The sequence below is a fragment of the Salvia splendens genome, chromosome 14, assembly GCF_004379255.2.
Source record: "Salvia splendens isolate huo1 chromosome 14, SspV2, whole genome shotgun sequence".
Classification (NCBI taxonomy): Eukaryota; Viridiplantae; Streptophyta; class Magnoliopsida; order Lamiales; family Lamiaceae; genus Salvia; species Salvia splendens.
Window position 1 is genome coordinate 1,600,142 of NC_056045.1, and position 19,676 is coordinate 1,619,817.

The 19,676-nt window shown below is 34.1% G+C and overlaps 4 protein-coding genes and 1 long non-coding RNA gene across 5 annotated transcripts; 3 read left to right on the plus strand and 2 right to left on the minus strand.

The window, feature by feature from the left end:
* The first annotated feature begins 425 nt into the window (after positions 1-425).
* Positions 426-893, plus strand: LOC121765629 (putative disease resistance protein RGA1). The gene has a single exon (XM_042161833.1). It carries the CDS (start codon positions 426-428, stop codon positions 891-893), a length of 468 nt encoding a protein of 155 aa, XP_042017767.1.
* Positions 894-1,168: 275 nt separating this feature from the next.
* LOC121763694 (putative disease resistance protein RGA3) lies at positions 1,169-2,119 on the plus strand. The gene is made up of 2 exons (XM_042159751.1): positions 1,169-1,307; positions 1,410-2,119. The coding sequence occupies exons 1-2, from the start codon at positions 1,232-1,234 to the stop codon at positions 2,117-2,119; spliced, it is 786 nt and encodes a 261-aa protein (XP_042015685.1). The 5' UTR covers positions 1,169-1,231.
* A 5,737-nt stretch (positions 2,120-7,856) lies between these two features.
* On the minus strand, positions 7,857-8,719 carry LOC121764860 (transcription factor HEC1-like). Its single transcript, XM_042160884.1, has one exon. It carries the CDS (start codon positions 8,515-8,517, stop codon positions 7,987-7,989), a length of 531 nt encoding a protein of 176 aa, XP_042016818.1. The 5' UTR covers positions 8,518-8,719; the 3' UTR covers positions 7,857-7,986.
* A 4,521-nt stretch (positions 8,720-13,240) lies between these two features.
* LOC121765878 lies at positions 13,241-14,482 on the plus strand. Its single transcript, XR_006042870.1, has 2 exons — positions 13,241-13,332; positions 13,783-14,482. It is a non-coding gene; the product is annotated as an uncharacterized LOC121765878 (long non-coding RNA).
* Positions 14,483-14,577: 95 nt separating this feature from the next.
* Positions 14,578-16,337, minus strand: LOC121765877. The gene is made up of 3 exons (XM_042162158.1): positions 15,869-16,337; positions 15,079-15,264; positions 14,578-15,002 (listed from the first exon to the last, which is right to left on the minus strand). The coding sequence occupies exons 1-3, from the start codon at positions 16,316-16,318 to the stop codon at positions 14,715-14,717; spliced, it is 924 nt and encodes a 307-aa protein (XP_042018092.1). The 5' UTR covers positions 16,319-16,337; the 3' UTR covers positions 14,578-14,714.
* Between the last annotated feature and the right edge of the window lie 3,339 nt (positions 16,338-19,676).

A 19,676-nucleotide genomic window follows, 5' to 3' on the forward strand; every position in this document is an offset into this window, starting at 1 on the left:
CGGTTCTTCTCGTCAAGTGCCTCCCATAATTTCTTGGAGGTCTTAGAGTCGAGACAGAGACTAATCTCTAAGACGTTCTACACTACATCTTTTGTGGTAAATCATATACTAATAGGAAAAATCTGAAATATGGCCAAAAGGGTCATATTTTGAGTTCTTCAAATTTATTTAGTAAAAATAAATGACACGAACAAACATATGAACAAATAGTATGACTATTGCTTCAATTATTTCGGCAGTTGGGGTGCTAACTGGTGTGGATAATAATTCAACATTTAAATCATTGAAGTAAGGGACTCCAAGGTGGTCCCAATTAGCATTTAATCCTACTTTTGACTTTGCAACATACCATTCTCACACATTCATCCTTCTCGTTTCTGGTTTGGCAATCATAAAAAAGAATCGTTAATTGTTGTTGTTCCATAATGGCAGAGGCATTTCTTCAAGTGGTTCTTGATAATCTAAGTTCTCTTATCAAGGAAGAGATTGGACTGATCTTGGGGGTCGATGTTGAGATGAAGAAGCTCGGCAGCACTCTCACTACCATCCAAGCTGTGTTGGAGGATGCCGAAGACAAGCAACTCGAGAGCAGGCCAATTCGAGACTGGCTTCAGAAGCTTACTGCTCTTGCTTATGAGATTGATGACATTTTGGATGAGTGTAACACTCATGTCTCCAAACTCAAAAACTCTCCCTCAAAATTCAACCGCTACAACCTCAAGAAAATTCTGTATCGCCACAACATCGCAAGGAGGATGAAACAAGTCAATCAGAAAGTGGAGGTTGTTGCTGCGGAGCGCGGTAAATTTCACTTGCGGGAGATACCCATTGATAGGCCAAAAAAAAGTTTCACTTGCCTCACGCGAGACGGCTTCCCTGTTGAACAAGTCTAATAAGATTCATGGGAGGGAAAAAGATAAAGACAAGATTGTAAATACGTTAGTGAATGATGTGAAAGAGAAACATGAGATATCCGTGCTGCCAATCATTGGTGTTGGAGGCCTTGGGAAGACCACTCTTGCCCAACTAGTCTTCAATGATCCGCGCGTGAAAGAGCACTTCGATCTGAGGATTTGGGTTTGTGTCTCTGATAATTTTGAGATGAAGACTTTGGTGAAGGCCATGATTGAATCTGCCACGGGGAGTGGAAACGCCTGGGATCTGCAAAACTTGGATGCTGCTGTGCGACGCCTCTCGGAATGGATGATGTGTGGAACGACCAGCATGATAAATGGTTTCAGTTAAAAGAGGTTCTATCATGTGGCTCAACTGGCTCATCCGTCATCGTCACCACACGCCAAAAGAAGGTTGCTGAAATAATGCAGAAGAGAGTTTAATAATGCCAGCATTTAGATTGAGTTATCATCATCTTCCATTGGATCTTAGACAGTGCTTTGCTTATTTTGCAGCCTTTCCTAAAGACTATTACGTTACAAAGAAACAACTAATCCTTCTATGGATAGCTCATGGCTACATTTCATCAAAGGGGACTTTACAAGTGGAAGAAGTTGGAAATCAAATATGTAATGAGTTACTGCTCAGATCTCTTCTACAATCAAATGGCGTTAAGCAGAGCATGACCAGTATGCATTGTCTCGTTCATGACCTGGCTGAATCAATAATGGAGCACAAAGTTCCTGGAATACAGAGTAAAGGAAATCTAGCAAGTGCATCAACTATCCGACAGGTTAATTTGCTACAAAAACCCGCTTTGTTTCCTAAAACTTTTCAGCAAGACATGAACATTACTTCCGTCTTAGAGCTTACTAGTTTAAGAGTATTAAATGCAAAAGCAATAAAAGAGTTGCCTCCTTCCATCGGCAATCTTAAACATTTACGACACTTGAATTTGTCTAGCTCCGAAATTTGCACTCTCCCAAGCTCATTATGTACTCTTTGGAATTTGCAATTCCTTAACTTAGATTACTGTGATAGGCTTATGGCTTTGCCTAAAAAGCTCACATCATTACGTAATCTCCAACATCTATGTTTGTGGGAATGCAAGTCATTGTGTGAGATGCCATCTAAAATTAGAGAGTTGAATGACCTGAAAACATTGAGCATGTTTGTAGTGGGTCTCAACCAACTTGAGGAACTGGAATGTTTGAATCTTAGTTGAAGGGTTGAGATTAGGCATCTGGAGAGAGTAAATGGCCATATGGAGGCAAAGAAAGCAAAGTTTGCTGAGAAAAACAATCTCCGAGAGTTGAGATTGTCATGGGGAAGAAATGATCTATCCAAGTTAGAGGAGAAAGCTGATGAAAAGGTGTCTGGAAGTCCTCAAAGAGCTTACACATTTAAGTCTACACAATTGTCGGACAATGAGATGTTTACCAGAAGGGATGTTGACATATATCAGTGCCCAGAATTTGTAGAGCTGTCAGAGGATAATACACAGCTCAATAATCTTAAGCATCTCGGGTTAAGGAGTCTTCCCAAGATGGCGTGCTTGCCTCAAGCCTTTCTACAGCTCACTTGGCTATACGTAATAGATCTTCCTGAGCTAGAATCACTCCCAGATCAGCTACCATAGCTTCTTATACTCGTTGGGCTGCTGGGCTTGAAGTTAGAATTAATATATGTAGCAGCTTACAAGTCAAGCCCAATGACAAGTAAACATATTCCTTTCTTTCTTCAATAATTTGCAATAGAAGCATCACAGTAATGCTCCATTACATACTATGTGAAATTTTCATATTATTTTTTTTCTTTAAAGTACTCTAAAATATTTAAATTGGAACTTATATAAAAAGTAGTAGTATTTGTTTTCTCAACAAAAAAATACTTTTGATTTCCAAATTGGTTGATATTGGTATTATTTAAATTACACTACCAAATTAATATGACCAAATTAAATTAAACTAAAATTTTTTAAATATTAGTATTAATATTTGTATGCCGTGAATTTGAAAATAAGAGGCCAAATCGCAAATAGTTAATTAAGTATAAGTTTGACTTAAATAATACTGGCATTTATATCTCTTTGCTTCAGATTTGACTATAAGTTGGTGGTCAATTATAACTTTAACTATCCATAAATATTAGTTCACACTATTTAACGACATTTAATCCCCATTTCAAAACCTTAATTCTTAAAAAGAAAGCAAAAGAAGCAAATAAAATGGACTTTATTGATGGAATAGAATAAGAAAACAAAATACTAATTTATGAATAATATTTTTTATCACCATTAACATTTCTCATGTATTTTAAATTTTACATTTGATACGTATAAGGAAAAATTAAGGCAAGGAATCCAATAATGAATAACAATGTTTAGTTAAACAAATTAGCACCATCTACTGATCTACACCCCCAAAATATGAAAAAATAACTTTATCTCTTTCTCTCTATTTATATTATATATATATATATAGGGTTGTGATCAATTGAGATTTTTTAGCCTAATTGAGAATTGAGATGCATTATTAGCCACTCATTTTTATTAAATGAGTGGTCCAGAATTTACCACATGGAAAATATTTTTACATTAATTAATTGTGAAAGGGCAGAATGGTAATTTCATCATACATTTTATTTAATAAATATTTTTTTAAAAAAAAATTAAAAAAAAATCGATTTTTTATTTTTTTATTATTTTTATTTTTTTTGTCAATTACATATACAATTCATGTCAACTACACACATATAATGTCAACTATATATACAATTCATGTCAACTGCACATATATAATGTCAACTACATATATGATTCATATCAACTATACACATATAATGTCAACTATAAGCTGTTGACATTTGATGTGCAGGCTATTGACATTTGATGTGCAGGGCTATTGACATTTGATGTGCAGGCTACACATCGTAGTTGACATCGCGTGAAAATTAAAAAAATTAAAAAAAAATTTAAAAATTTTTTAAAATTTTTTTAAAAAAATAAAAAAATTATTTTTTTTTAGTTGTTGACATTTTAATACGAGTTGTTGACATTTGATATTCTGGCTATTGAAATGAAATGACGATAATACCCTTAGTTGATATAATCTACTTGTAGTTGACATTTCAAAATGAGTGGCTGAAAATGCATCTCAATTCTCAATTAAGCTAAAAAATCTCAACCTAACAAGACCCTATATATATATATATATAGGGAGATGATCAAAATAAGTATGTGTTTAAATCCAGAAATGCAGACCAAATCTTGGCCCTAGGATTAGATGATCTAATGGTCAATAATTAACCAAAAACACGGAAGGTCATAATTAAGCAATTTTAGGTCATATTATAATATTTGGGTTTAATGTCATGATAAGATCGTTTTAGGTCATGCTTTGTTAGCATGACCTAAAAATTACCTAATTATGACCTAAAAGTGACCTAATTATGATATTGTTCTGCGTTTCTGTATTTAAATCTAGTTTTGCATAGATCAAAACCCTATATATATATATATATATATATATATATATATATAAATGCAGAAGAGATTGAAATCCAAGAAGAGGACAGTTTCCATTATTATAAAAAATAAAATGTCTCCCTGCTACATTGAACTGAAGAGAAAAATGAGAAATTTAAAAGTACATGTATACAGTATATGTATGATGTTTATGAAAGAATGAACTGTATCTAGGAAAGGTCCATGCATCATATAGTAGCATTTATTAGATAGGGAATTATCCCATCAAAATAAAGAGATGCACAAACACACATTATAATAAGGAATTTTTGATTTGTCGTTATTATTATTTTTTTGGTAATAAATTATCAGTCTTGAACTAGTACTTTTTATTAATCAATAAACTTATTCATTGGTTTCGAACAAAATTGACCTCCCTATAGATTGTAAATATTCTCTTTATTAATTGAAACAAATATCTTATAACTAATTAAATTTAACTTTAACAGCATCTCTTGTTTTGTTTACATTTTTAATGCATGTAATTCCACATTGGAGACCTATATGCGTTCATTTTGTTAGTCTATGGCTATGAGTATCGTTGTAATTAGTCCTATAAACTTGTGTCTCACTTCTCTTGGAGTCATATACAGTATTACAAAACATAATAGCTCAGTAGTATTCCTCGCCTTTGTAAGATCGAGAGACGAGAGTACGAATCTCAAACTGAGCACGCTTCCCTTTGATAATCACATAGTCCAATTCAGGGGCGGCTCTACATGCACTAATAGAGGGGCAATTGCCCCACCTCATATTTTCACATTCATGTAGATATTATATATTTTTTAATTTATTTCTTTCAATTTCTTACTAAATGCCCCTCCTCAAATTCTTAAAAAAGTTTCGTATGTAATTTTGCCCCTCTCCTTACAAATTCCTGGCTTCGCCCCTGGTCCAATTATTAAACTCAAAATAATAGAATGATTAATAAAATACTAATCCAATATGACGTGGGAAGAAATGAATAACCACGTAGATGGGATTCACGTGGACTCCTCGTGCTATCGCATTTAAAATATCACGAATTATATAATACAATCAAATCATATGTATCATTAAATAAATACATACTAAAAGCAAAAATCAGAGCTACGCAGACGAAAAAAGCATTAATAAAAAAGTAAAATAAAATAATAGTCGCATTATGGTTGTGACTAATGTGGTTATAGCTAGATCACCAGGTTTGATTGAGATTGAATAATCTTATTTCTGTACTTTGGAAAAGAACATTCCAAAATTAAAATTAATTCTATTGTCAGTTTCTTTTAAAATATTAGGTACAGATAATTATTCGTCATTTTCTGCTACTGAGTATGTAGCTGTAAATGTAATTTGGGTTGCGTTGGGACCAACAATTTCAGTTCGTTGGTTATAAAAAATATTTTTATTTTAGAAGATTTATTTGCTTGGAAAGGGAAAAGATATATAGAAAAGATATACTCCCTCCGTCCCATAAAAATATGGGTATTGGGTGTGGCGCGGGAATTAAGACAAAATTGGTAAAGTAAGAGAGAAGGATGAGAATGATATGGTAAAGTAAGAGAGAAGGAGAATTATAGTTAAAATAGACTTAGTGGATATTGGGACCTACATTATTTAAATAGTACTATAACTTTCCAAAATGGAATGCACATATTTTTGTGGAACGGACGAAAATAAAAAGTACATATATTTTTATGGGACGAAGGGAGTATTATGTATTTACCTACTTAAAAAGCGAAATATACTCTTTTAGAAAGTTATAACACATTCCAAAGGGAAAAGTTATATAGAAATGTAAATTAATTTTTAAAAATAAAATAATAGTATAAAATGCATTGAAAAACATAAAGTGTAATACCTTCTCAAATACATTTCCCCTTGGAGAAGAGTTTTTCATAAAAAGAAGAAAAATATGGTAGTTGTAAGATTTTACCTCTCAATTGATTGGGAGGTAAAGATACATCTTCAAATTGGGAAAATGTATAATACATTCTCAAATATATCTTCCCTTGGAGAATGATTTTTCATGAAAAAAAGATAAATATGGTAGTTATATTAGTTTACCTCTCCCATTGAAGAATGATTTTTTATGGAAAAAAAGGTAAATATTGTAATTATATTAGTTTACCTTTCCATTTATCGCTGCACTTGGAGATGCTAGAGTAATTTTTTTATTCTCTCCTTAAGTTGGCAACTTGGCATGTATTTAACTATCATTGTGTATATTTGAAATGATCTAAAATGACTAAACCATTTCATTAATTAAACCACTTAATTTTTCATTCACTATTGTTTTATGCTTTTCCGGTTTCAATTTTAACATGAGTCATTCATTTTATACCACATTAAATTATTTTGTAACAGGTCAAATTAAATATGCACAAAAAGAATACTAGTAGTATTATTTTATTTGAAAAAATATATCATCTGCAACACAAAAATCCGAAATTTACGAATCGCGAGGGAGGTACCTAATTAATGTTGGAGGGACCTCAGCTTCAAAAATCCTCAAATCTTTTTCATAATTGTATAGTGCTTCATGAAATGATGTTTTCTGCACCTAGAAGGTGACCCTTTGCCCCTTAGAATTGCTACATTTATGTTTTTAAATGGACCTACTAGTTTCTAATTTATGGAGCATCATTTTTGCTACATTACATTTTATGCCATCGAAATTCCCCTACCAAATTGCCCCTATTTAAACACTTATATCTATAATTAATTGCAAATTCATCAACGTTTTTTCTTGCTATGATTTTCTTGGTTTCTTACCAAGTTTCTACAAATTGGGAATTTTCTACATTTAATATATCCAATCACACACTAAATTACTTGCAATTGATTTGGTGATCATAAGTCTAGTAAAATTACCACAGCTTGATTATCAAGATTTATGATCATATATAAAGATTGATCATAGATGTGTTGGTCCAATATATTCGTCTAACAGTTGAATATAAATAAGATTCATCCAACCTTTCTCTCCAACCTTTCTCTCTACATTTTGTATGTGCGACCACTGGCGGATCCAGCGTATAACAAGGGGTACAACTATACCCTCAAATAATTGGGTACATAATGTTATATTTAGATTCATGTTCCACTGAACATCGATGATATGATTGGTATGGTTCTACTTACTTTATCATTCATATTCTAACATATATGTATAGCATGTGAATCATTAAGAATGATTCTAACACTAAGTGCTAGTTTAGTAGAAACGCTAAGATAACCCACGATAATATAAGATGAAATTTAAGATAAACATCAAGATAAAATTGGGCTGAGATGCTAACTCACCCTTTCAGCTAATGGATTAACTGGACAAATGAATTAAATTATATAGGCTACAAACATACACTAAGTTCTTAGGTTTAGCATGTAAAACACCATCTATCTAGTGTGTATGTGTGTGAGAGAGAGAGAGAGATTATGGTTAGACTGAATTATTTTATTCTATGTAGAAAAGCATGCATGACATGATTAGGCAATCATAAACTCATATATAATCAACCAATTAACCACTTTAATCAAATCAAATTTTATCATCAAATATTAACCCCCACCATCCAATCCCCCTATCAACGGTACCCTTCCGCCGCCGCCGCCGGATAATAGCTCCCGCTCGACATCGGCACGGGGAACCTGGCCTCGGGGCGGGCGGAGGCGACCCGCTCGAGCGACTGGACCTGTCTCTTCAAGAACTTGACGTAGTGGATGGCCTCGTCGAGCATCGAGGCCGTGTCCATCTTCGTCCCGCCGGGGACCAGCCGCTGCAGGATCCGGATCCGCTCGCTTATCCTCTCGCGGCGGTGGCGCGCCGCCACGCTCTGCGGGTCCGTCGATATCCTCACGTTCTTCCTCCTCGGCCGCTTCACCGACTCCGGATCCACGTGTACCGGCTGCATCGCCGCCATCCGGAATATCATCTCCCTCATCGCCGCCACCGATCTCGGCGCCGGAGGGAGCGCCGGCGACGGATCTTGGTACGATTGGACGTCGAAGTTTTCGAAATCCTCGATGCTGTTGTTGTTGGTGTTGTCGCTGTCGTCGTCGAAGGCGGCGGAGAAATCGGGGTTGTTTTGCATCATTTCCATGAAGCCGATGTCCATGGCCGCCGCCGGAGGTTTTTTATGATTTGACGAAAAAGGGCTTGGGAAAAGGGTGGATTTGATGAAGGGAAACGCGGGGAGAGGGGTAGAATGGGAAAGTGAAAAAAGAAGTGTGGAGAAAATAGTGATGTTATGTGAAGGGAGGTATATATAACAACTTGATCCTTTCTATCCCTTCGTCCCTTCATGTTTGTCCCATTTTTCATTTACGTCCGTCCCCACAAAATTTGTCTCATTTCACTTTTTTTTTTTTTTTTTTGGTAATGGACCTCATATTCTACTAAGGCATTCCTACTCATATTTTATTATAAAACTAATATATAAAAGTAGGATTCACCTAACTTTTTCAACTCACTTTTCATTACATTTCTTAAAACTCACGTCGAATCAACGTGGGACAATATTTGGGGACGGAGGGAGTATATAATAAAACATCTTATGTTATATATTTATTTTAATAAATGAGAAATGCATAAACTAAGATTAGTTCATGACTACTTTCTAAGCACTCCAAATTTGTTATGATTCAATCTTATAATCAATCCACAGTTCAATCGTGCATAAGCGAAAAACTAAAGAGACCTCGATATATGTGGTTCGATTGTGAAAAACACTAGATTTGGAGAGGATCCGATTCAAAGAGAATTGAAAACGTCAATTGTGAAAATATTAAATTGTGAAAACATCGATTTAAAGTCAAGTAGAGACTCTTTTATTTACTCGTTTCAGTATATTATAGTGGTGTTCGGTTTGCAAGATAAAATAGTACTAAGATACAATCTAGGATTGAGTTGTGGAATTATTTTAGTCATAGGGGTTAGCTTACTATGACTAATTATCCCATGATTATCCATCTAGGATTGAGTTATGAGGTTGAATCTCATGAATCAAACACATAACAAATTTAATCCCGGATACAATCTTGCAAACCGAGCACCCCCTATGTATACGAGCCACACTTCACAACACAGAATAAAATAATTTTGGAATGGATTTAGAGAATGAAATACTAGTATATATTAATCAAATGATATGATTATCTCTTGTTAATAATGATAATGGGGAGATGAATTGCATGGTTTGTTACTCTGATGAGATCAATCAACAATATCTTGTGGTCGACGTGTTTTATATTACTATTCATTTATGGATTCGTAATATGTTACATGTATTGTCACTGCATACGTATCTCAAATTAAATATTGATAACTTAAAAAAGAGAGTAGAAATTGGGGCACAATGGAATGACAGAGATCTAATTTGAGTGGAAACTTTGGCTTAAAATTTACTTTATTTAAAGAAGTTTAATAACCCCACTGCACATGTTACAAGTCAGAAAACTGTGTAAATGTGCCCCACCTCTAGCTTCTAATTTTATTACTAACTTATAGTATTTTTTAAAATTTACGTTTTATTATTCTACTCAATTCTATATATAATTATAATATGTAATCTGTGTTTCAATGAGACACGGCTCTTCTTCTTGCCGTCTTAAATTTTGATATTTTATAGTATTATGTAAATTGCCAAATATCATAAAATTTGGTGGAATTTTGTGAACAATTATAATAATCAGCTAGAACAAACCGTGAAGTAGCAAAATTGTCACGAAATTATATTATAAATTTATAATGCAATTTGAGCTAGAGAAAATATTAAAAGAGTAGTACATTATGCAAGTCCAACAAATACCGATTTTGACATTTTAGTTTGAAAGTGAATCCTGATTTTGAAAATATAGCTACCTTTAGCCTCATAATATGACTTTGTGAAATTTTAGCTTTACAAAAGAAAAATTCGAAGATAATCATAGAGTTTCATTATCATGCTTAAATTATGTATCCACTTCAAATACAAAACGACATAGTTTCCATCAACAATGGCAGGTGTGTGTCATATTTGGTGTCCAATTGTATTTTTCTATTTGAAATAATCACAAATCTGATATTGAGAACAGCAATAAATACATTCTTTGAATATGCACAATATGCAAGATTGAGGCAAATATGGGTGAGATTATATTTCTTTATTGGTTATACTTTCTTTTATAATATTTAAATAATGGATCTTGATTTCATATCCTCCCAAAGATTAGAAAATTAGGGCTGGATGTAAAATCGTACTTCCTTCTTCTGTCACATTACGTTTATTTTTTTCACGATATTTTATGTAATGTTATGAATTAATTAAGAGAAAATAAAATAAGAGAAAAAACGAAATTGATGATATTTCTATTTTTAAAAATATTTAATTTTTAATAGGAAAAAAAATATTTCAATTTTAATGGAGCCAGGAAAGTGTAGCATGAATATATTTTCTTGGGGATTGGCACACTATTTGAGGTGGATTAGATTATGATGGCTGCAACAACTCTCAATCATTTAATGGGAATGCTATATATGTATATTACCTCCAAATATTTACTCTCGTAACTAAAAACGAGATAACAAATAAATACGCTTTAAATAATTAGTTCAATGGTCAATTTTTTGCATGTTATATTTAGCATTATTGTTCTCAATTTTGATGATCTGAATTTGGAATTAGCTGTAATTTCTATTATACTAACTGATACGATCATACACATGTTTTGATATGGAAACAACTTTGATATCATGAGTATAATAGGGATTTGAAATAAATTCAAAAATAGATCATCACAATTTCGTAATTCGAATTTAAAAATCAAAGAAAATATCTAAAATTTTAAATAATTGTTCTCTCTCAAATACATTGCCCACATCCTACAAATGCTACACAGTGCAAAGGCTATGCACAAACATACATAATACACACATGTAGAAATTGCACATGTCAATTTTTTTTGTTAATTGTTTTAGCTATCAAAAAAGAATTTGGAAATAAAATTGTATGTCAATTACTTAAATAATTTAAGTTTACCAAATAAGATTACAAATTAAATTGGAATATTATCAGTAATTCTAATTCCATAAAATTGTAATTTCAATACAATTCTCATCCCAATTAGTAAACATAACTTGACATGCCTTTTGCTTGGGGCCTAGATTCGGAGCGGGATTGGGCCAAACTGCGTTTCCAGCATAGCGGTCCAACCCCTCAGCACTGCAGGGCTTCCAATGCAGGGTCTAGGCAGGGGGAGGCCCACCTATGCACGAGGGGTGTGGTCTGGCACGGCCAGATCGCCCGTTGCAACATCCAAGCCGCACCGAAACTAGGGTGGAGGCTAGCTAGGTAATGGTAGTGGCTGTGGGTTGAATTTAATTTAATTTTTATAAATACTTACCAACTCTATAAATACCAACACATTTCATATTCATTTAATATTCTCGATTCACTACAAAAAAGCGGTCGTTTGCGAGCACAATGGTGCTAGCAAAACTGTATTAAAGTGCTCGTAACAGTCAGTTTTGCTAGCAGATTTCGAGCACTAACTCTGATAGCACTTTTGCTAGCAAAAGTTCTTTTCCGACCACCTTTTTGCTCACAAATGGGCGATGTCGACCCAGCTATATATGTGCTCATAAAATTGCTAGTACCTCCATTTTGCTCGTAAATTTTCTAGCACCTCCATTGTGCTAGTATGTTTTCTAGTACCTCCATTGTACTCTCAAATTTAAGACTATTTAATTTCAGCTCTTTTTGCGAGCACAAGGTGCTAGCAATTAGTATTCAGAATATATATTTTTTTGCAAATTCTAATATTATTTTTTTTCTAATTATTATCTGGATAATTTATTAAATAAAAATAATAATGAAATGAGAATGAAAAGTTATCAAAATTAAAAACTTACATAAAATTAATAAGATTGTTTTACACTGAGTTTTTACTCATTCTATTAACCTTTTCGATAAGGGTACCCTCTCATTTTCTTTCGCCAATTCCGCGCGTAACTCCACATTTTGCCTAGCTAAATCAGCATGTGACGCTGCATTTTGCCTCTCCAGCTCTGCGCGCAACTCCGCATTTTACCTCTCCAACTCCGCGCGCAACACCGCATTTTGCCTCTCCAACTCCGCGTGCGACGCCTCATTTTGCTGCTCCAACTCCTCATGCACCTCTCAATAGTGATTTGCTCTCGCATTGCTTGTAACTCCATCATCCCTGAGATGAATGAATATTCGACCATCTTGATCATGTGTAGGATGGTCCCTCACTGTACCATTTCTCCTCACTGTACCATTTTCCCTCACTGTACCATTTTCCTCCCCTTCTTCCTCTTCGACATTTTTTTCTTCCGCAAGAGCATTTTCTTCATCAACATCGAGAAGAGCAGACCTGCGTCCTGATCTTGTAAATCCTCCATGCATTTTTCTATCCAACTTACTACTGACGATAAGAATAATAATAATAAGTATTATCCAATTTGCGAGCCTATTGCTGCCATGTCAAGCCTAAAAATCCAAATGAGCAACAACACCTCAATAACGTAAAATGAAAATCCTAAATTTTGCATAACGTAAAAGATGAATCAGTAACTCAGTAAAAGATGAACTAATTCATTTCGAATAACGGTTGCAAATGAGGCTATTTACTACTCCAGTTTCAACCGTTACACAGTTTTCCTATTTCTGGTTATTTTAGAAGGCGGCTGAGAAAAAATAGGGTAATAAAATTGGGCTTTTTCGGCAATAACTCATAGACCCATTTCAGAGCTGTCATCGGCCCATGTAAGAAATTAGGTTAAGATTTCATCTATATATATTATTTGAAATCATCTACTATCACATAACAATACATAGCCGCAAATAAAACGATGACCATAAGCATACCTCTTTGTTCAATTGATCTGATTCGTGGGAGGCTTGTTGCAGCTAAATCTTTGCTTGAATTCGGTAATTTTTTTCGATCTATTCCATTTTATCTGTTTCTAATTTAGTTATTTTAGTGGCAGTATAAGCCTTCATCTGAGCTGCCTAGATTGGATTTCGTCTGTGTTTCGTTATTTTAATCATGCTTTTAGCTTGTTAATTTGATTTAAAACGTTGTTGGTGTATGTTGTTCTTTATATGTCTGTTGAAATGCATCTTAGGGTGATTAATTGTTAATATCAGCAACTAATGTGTTTTATGAAATGTGTGATTAATTGTTGCGATTAATTATTATTGCCAACAACTTATGTGTTTGATGAAATGCATCTGAGGGGTAGTTAATTGTTATAGCTAGAGACTTGTATGTATGATGAAATGCATCTTATTGATTATTAGATGCTGTGATTAATTATTTTTTCCTTTTGAATTGTGTAGACTTTGCTTCTGATGTAATTGGTGTATGTCATTCTTTAGGTGTGAAGGTCCCGAGTGATGTAAAGCTATTGAATTTGAGACTGTGTGAACCTAACGATATTATGACTCTTATTCATATGGATGGGTTTTAGCTTATAATTGGGCTCATAGAGCTAAAGTTATAAGACGTCTAGCGTAATGCTTGATGGGCTGCAAGGGTGGAAAGATGGATGAGGTCTTTCAAATTCTATTAGGATAACTATATATTTGTACAAGATCTAGCATGCATTGAAGCACGAGCAGCCTCACTATAATCACTCCATTTGTGATAAATGATTATCTCATCCTTAACTCGGTCAGCCAGTCGAGAATCTTTCTTTCCTATTCGCTTGTCTTTCTCTGAGCTTTGCGGAGTCAACCTTAGAAGCGAAGAGGTCCATGGAAGGTCTTGGCTAAGTTAGATTACAAGGTTGCAAAGCAACAATGCTGGGACTTGCTTCATAGGCTGGGTCTACTTCAATGTTTTGATGAATTATGTGAGGTGGGGCAGCTTTCCGGGATATTCACTAGAGAGATCTTCCCCAGCGAAGATCTTGTTGTGTTGTAAAGGCAGTTTGCACCCCTATTCTCATCCTCACCTGGTCATTTGCACACTGATATTTTTCATGTAATTGTCCATTTATAGCAAAAATGAACTAGGACTCCTATTTGGGGAGGACTAAAATGGACTCAAATAGAAATCCAATCCTACTTGTTTCGAGCGCTGGTTCAATGAATGTGAAGAAATATGATTTGAAAAAATTATTGATGTGAATCCTAATTTTATTGTAAAAGTGAAAGTGAATAACACTCAAATGAAATAAGATTTATATTAGATAGATAAAAATGGCTAAAAGTGACTCTCCTCGCCACATTACGGAGTACATAACTAAACATGAACAAAAACGTATCGAATGAGTCCTACAACTTCAAAAATTCCTGCAAAACTACTACTATGATCGATGATATGTGCAATTCTTGAGAGAAATCGGAACATTGATCTTCGTTGTGGCAAAATCGAGGAAGCACTCAACCTTGTTCAGGAATCTCTGGTTCACCAACTTGCCCATAACATGAGCCCTTGATACAACCTGGAGCTCCAGCTTGAGCGTCACGGGCAAGTCCGTCATCCCGGTGGGGGAAACAAGGATCGCCCCGCTACCATACATCGGAATCTTGTCGCCGGCCACCACCACCCTCACATTCTCCTCTTGCTTCCTCCTCTTGTAGAATTCTTTAACCTGCAAGAATGCATTAGGGTTTTAAATCAAGAATTTTGTGATTTTTAGCAATTTAGGAGAAGTGAGAGATTGTTACATCTCCGGAGGCGATTTGGAGGTTGGTATAGGAGAGAGAAATAGGTGTGGATGAGACATGAACACCAAAAAATGAAGCTGTGTTTGTGTATTTGAATTTTAGTGTAGAGTTGAGAGAGATCATATCGGTTGAAACTCCACTTGTGTCGGAGCCGGCTTGAATTATAAGTGTCTCAAATTTTATGCTCTGCAAAAATTACTACCTCAAATTATTGTCAATATATGAAAATATGAAATTCTCCAAGCTAGCAGATGGCAACAATTTTTTTGGCATAATTGACAATATAATGTGAGAAATTTCACCATTTTTTTGCAATTTGCTATTGCTGTCATATTTTCTTCATGTTAATCTTAAAAGGTAGAAAATTGAAGAAAATTTAAATAGGCATAAACACAGTATAGAAATCTTTTGGCATGGAACAAATTTCTAATTCTAAAATTTAACTAATCAAATAGTAATATTATTTTTACATAAAATTGGTAAAATATCATTGCAAAATTTAAAATTGCGGGCCCCACCCACAATTCGTCTAAAAGAATTACAAGTATTTGACGATTTACTTCAAATTAATATGGACTTTCACACTAAAAAAAATATGGAAACGAATTAATCTAATCGATTCAGATAAAAAAAACAGCAATTTTAAAAACCTTGCAACAACGAATACCATTTAATTGATTCATCAACAATCGTAGAACACGTGCAATTTCAATATAAATTGAATAAAAAAGACCAAAACTTTAGAGAAAGAAATGAAGATATGATAAAGCTTAAAAATAATAAAACTAACCTGCATTTTGATCTCAGGCTTCTGATATTTACTGACGCCCCACAAAATCAAACAAAACAAGAAGAAAACCACAAAAAATCCAACTAAAAATGGCAAAATATTATAAAAATGAAAACACAGTAACCTCTCCTCATCACCCTCACCCAATCCTTCTTCATCTTCAATCAAATTATTCAAATCGAATTCCCAATTCGTAAGCACGACGTCGTTATCGGCCTTCCTCGACCCCTGCACGGGCCCAATTTTTTCTGGGCACGTGCAGTGGCTGATCGAGGACCCCGGGGAGTGCCCGTGGCCACCAAAGTAGTGGGACGGGGACCCCATGGGGCTCGAGCTCACGATCGGGATCGAGTTGAGCGACGCTGGCGGCGTCTTCTCCCCGTCGTGAGACGGGCTTTGGACGAAGTACACCGCCGGCGACGACGGCTCCCAATCCGTCTTCGCCTGCATTTTTTTTTTGTGTTTGATTTTTTTTTTCTTCTTTCTTGATGAATGTGTTACAATGAAGCCATGGATTTTTATTTATACGATATAGTTATAATTTTATTTTTTGAATGTTAAAAATAGATCGTTTTTCTTTAGCTATTTTGGGTAATTGGTGATTCGTTGTGATGACTTTTAATGAAATTGCAACTTAGGTTGCATTAACTTTTCCATAATTTGTGAAATTTAATTTTGCTAATGGGAGTTATAATTACGTATTACATTGAAAATATTATGTGGAGAAAAAGAAATTAAGTGTGATAAATAAGGAATAAATGTCGATTTAAAACGGTTTTAACTGGCGGGAAGGATTGAGACGGCTGCATGAGAGTTGTCAATTGCTTTAATCGAGGGAATACTCAACAATTCAAACTCTACTATTTTAATAATCAAATCAATTTTCGGGCTAAACCGACATAAAACCGGTGGTTCCTGAACCCGAACCCAAACCCGAACCATCGGCTTATGGTTCAAAATTGGAATTGGATAATCACTATCGAGCTAGTTTTAGAACTGTGAGCACATTTACCGTTTTTGTGAGCATCACTTTCATTTAGTCTACCTTTGCATTAATTTTATTATAGATTAAACTACCATAATTTGCATAATATATCATAGATATTTATTTATTATTAAGAGTCTTAGATTAAATACGAATACTATTATATTAAGATGCACTACAATAAATAATATGCTTAACAAATAAAAAGTTGGTCCAACGGAAGTGTCAATCTTGTCGAATAAATATAGATTTAGTGAAAATTAGATCAAATATTAGTTAACGGTTAATACCTATAATTAAGCTAATAATTTTAGTAATTAATTCTATTTATTACTAGTTAATAAATTAGGTGATTTCTTTAGTTTCAGTGACATTGACAAAACATACTGCTAGTATATATTAGCTGTCATGAAAATTCAGTCGATTGGAATTTTACTTTTTTACACATCATTAATTCAAATTTTATAAAATTCATTTGCTTTTTAAAATATAAATCACAAGCAACTGCCGATACTACTTTACTAAACTGACAATCAATTAAATAAAATCATTGGATCAAAGAGAAGGCCAATCCTGTATATCTTATCTTATAGTTGTCACATTTTATCATGATCCTCTATCTTCCGATCACTGTTTTTTTATATGTTTATTGTGGATAAGATGCAAAATTATACGCCCATAATTACTGAAACCATTGAACAATCTTTTACGATGTTGATTTATCGATAATTATGTTATCTCTTGAAATGAAAATATATTATGTTCAAGTTACTACTAATTAATCATTATTTTTATTGAATTATACGTATTCATTATGTTTATAATAAAAAGAAACTTGTGTAACCATTCCATCAAATATCGGTCCATTTCTGTTATTGGGCTCAAAATTTGGGCCGCGCTAGGGCCTAATGAATCACCCCTTTATAGCTTGTGCGCCCACTAAAATAAAACTTTAAAATTTAAATAAATCATTTTATTTTCTTTCATTCTTGAGAAAACATATAATCATATTCTTGAGTAACTAAATGATCGTAATCTTGAGAATAAAAAAGCTAACAATAATCGTAATGTTATAGCCACGATTTACTTCATTGTCAAACCCTCCAATTTGGGTGCATAGTCGCGTTAAATCAGCGAGTCAATTCTCTCCTCTCCACGGTACGACGATGCCTTTTTTTTTTAAGAGGATCGCCAATGGTTCCCCATCTCCCTGGTACGACGATGCCTCAATCTTTTAACATTGCTTTGTTATATTAGTTATATCATTTTTGCTTTTAAATTCCATATTAATTGCTTATCGGCAAAATGTATGCTGCTTGGAAATCCTTGAAAATGGTCGATAAAAGTAATTGAGGGCTTTGATTTAGTTGTTGTTCATCTTGTTTATTATTGTACTCCGTACTCTTTAATGAATAATGTTGGTTGTGCTGTTATTTTATTTGTTTTCTTTGTTGATTTTCTTCTTTAAAGAATTTAGGTATTTATATGCTCCTTGCATCCACCAATAAATTTTTCATTTGTTTTTTACTTATTTTGGTAATGGACTTTACATTCCACTAACTTTATCTCGCTCGCATTTCATTATAAATCTAATACTCATATAAAAGTATGATTCAATTTATTTTTTTATTATTTTTGGTAATTAACCTCACATTTCACTAATTTTATTTGGCTCACATTTCATTAATTAATACTCATATAAAAGTATGACTCATTTTCCACTGACAATTTCAACTCAATTTTTATTATATTCTTAAAACTCGTACCCGTTCAATGTTCTCTTGTATTGACGGATAGATGGAGTATTAGTTTTGTTACCGTTATTTTTAAATGGAGAAAGGTACCCATTCCGAGATTTGCGCAACTTTATGTCACGTTAAAAGATAAATAAAGTATGCTTTCTCATTATATTACACCAAAGCAAATGTCAGATTTTTTTTTCCTTCTCATTTACACCATAAGAAATCGTCACTCATTTACATCATCTCATTTCCCTTATTTCTTAATTAAGTAATGTGAAATGAAATAAAATAAAATAAAATAAAATAAAATAAAATAAAATAAATGTGACGAGACATTTAATTTTGAGAAATTAAATGATATAGCGTCGATCTACGTTCCGCGTAGATGATCGTAGTATATTCACTTTCTCAAATCCGATTCTCGGTGAGTGAGAAAAATTGGATTAAAGTTTATCACATTGCAGCTTTTAATAAAGCTATGAGATTAAAGCTTAGGGAGTAATTAGCTAGTGTTAATTATCCCACATAGGAGATGAGGCACATCTTTTAATGTGTATTTATTAAGTGACTTTACTACACTTAATAATTATAGTGGACTAAGATGGGTTGAAGAGCCCACACGCGCGCACACGCGCGTCGAGCTGAGCGGCGCCCGCGCCCTTGGACTTGAACTTGGACTTGGATTTGGAGTGGTCTTTGGGCTTGGTTCTTGGGCTTGTCCCTGGACCCAAACTTAATGTTTTGGACCAACGCTTAGTCAGCAAGACCAATGGCATGACACATCGTCAACCATGACGCAGTCAAAGTCTTCGACGTTGTCACGTAACGAAGTCCACATGCGACGGATGAACTGGGCGTGTACAGCGTCTAGATTCAACGTCGACCATTCCAGCTTTCAAATTCGTAACGGCTGGCCGTTACAGCCACGCCATGATGAGCCATGATGACAGCCATCAAGGCTGAGATGACCCCTGCAGTGGACTAATAGGCTAGTCATTTCCTGCATAGAAAGAACTTACACACAAGCATCATACTCTCTCTGCATAGTCTTTCTTCCCGGAGCTCTACCCTCTCTGCTTCA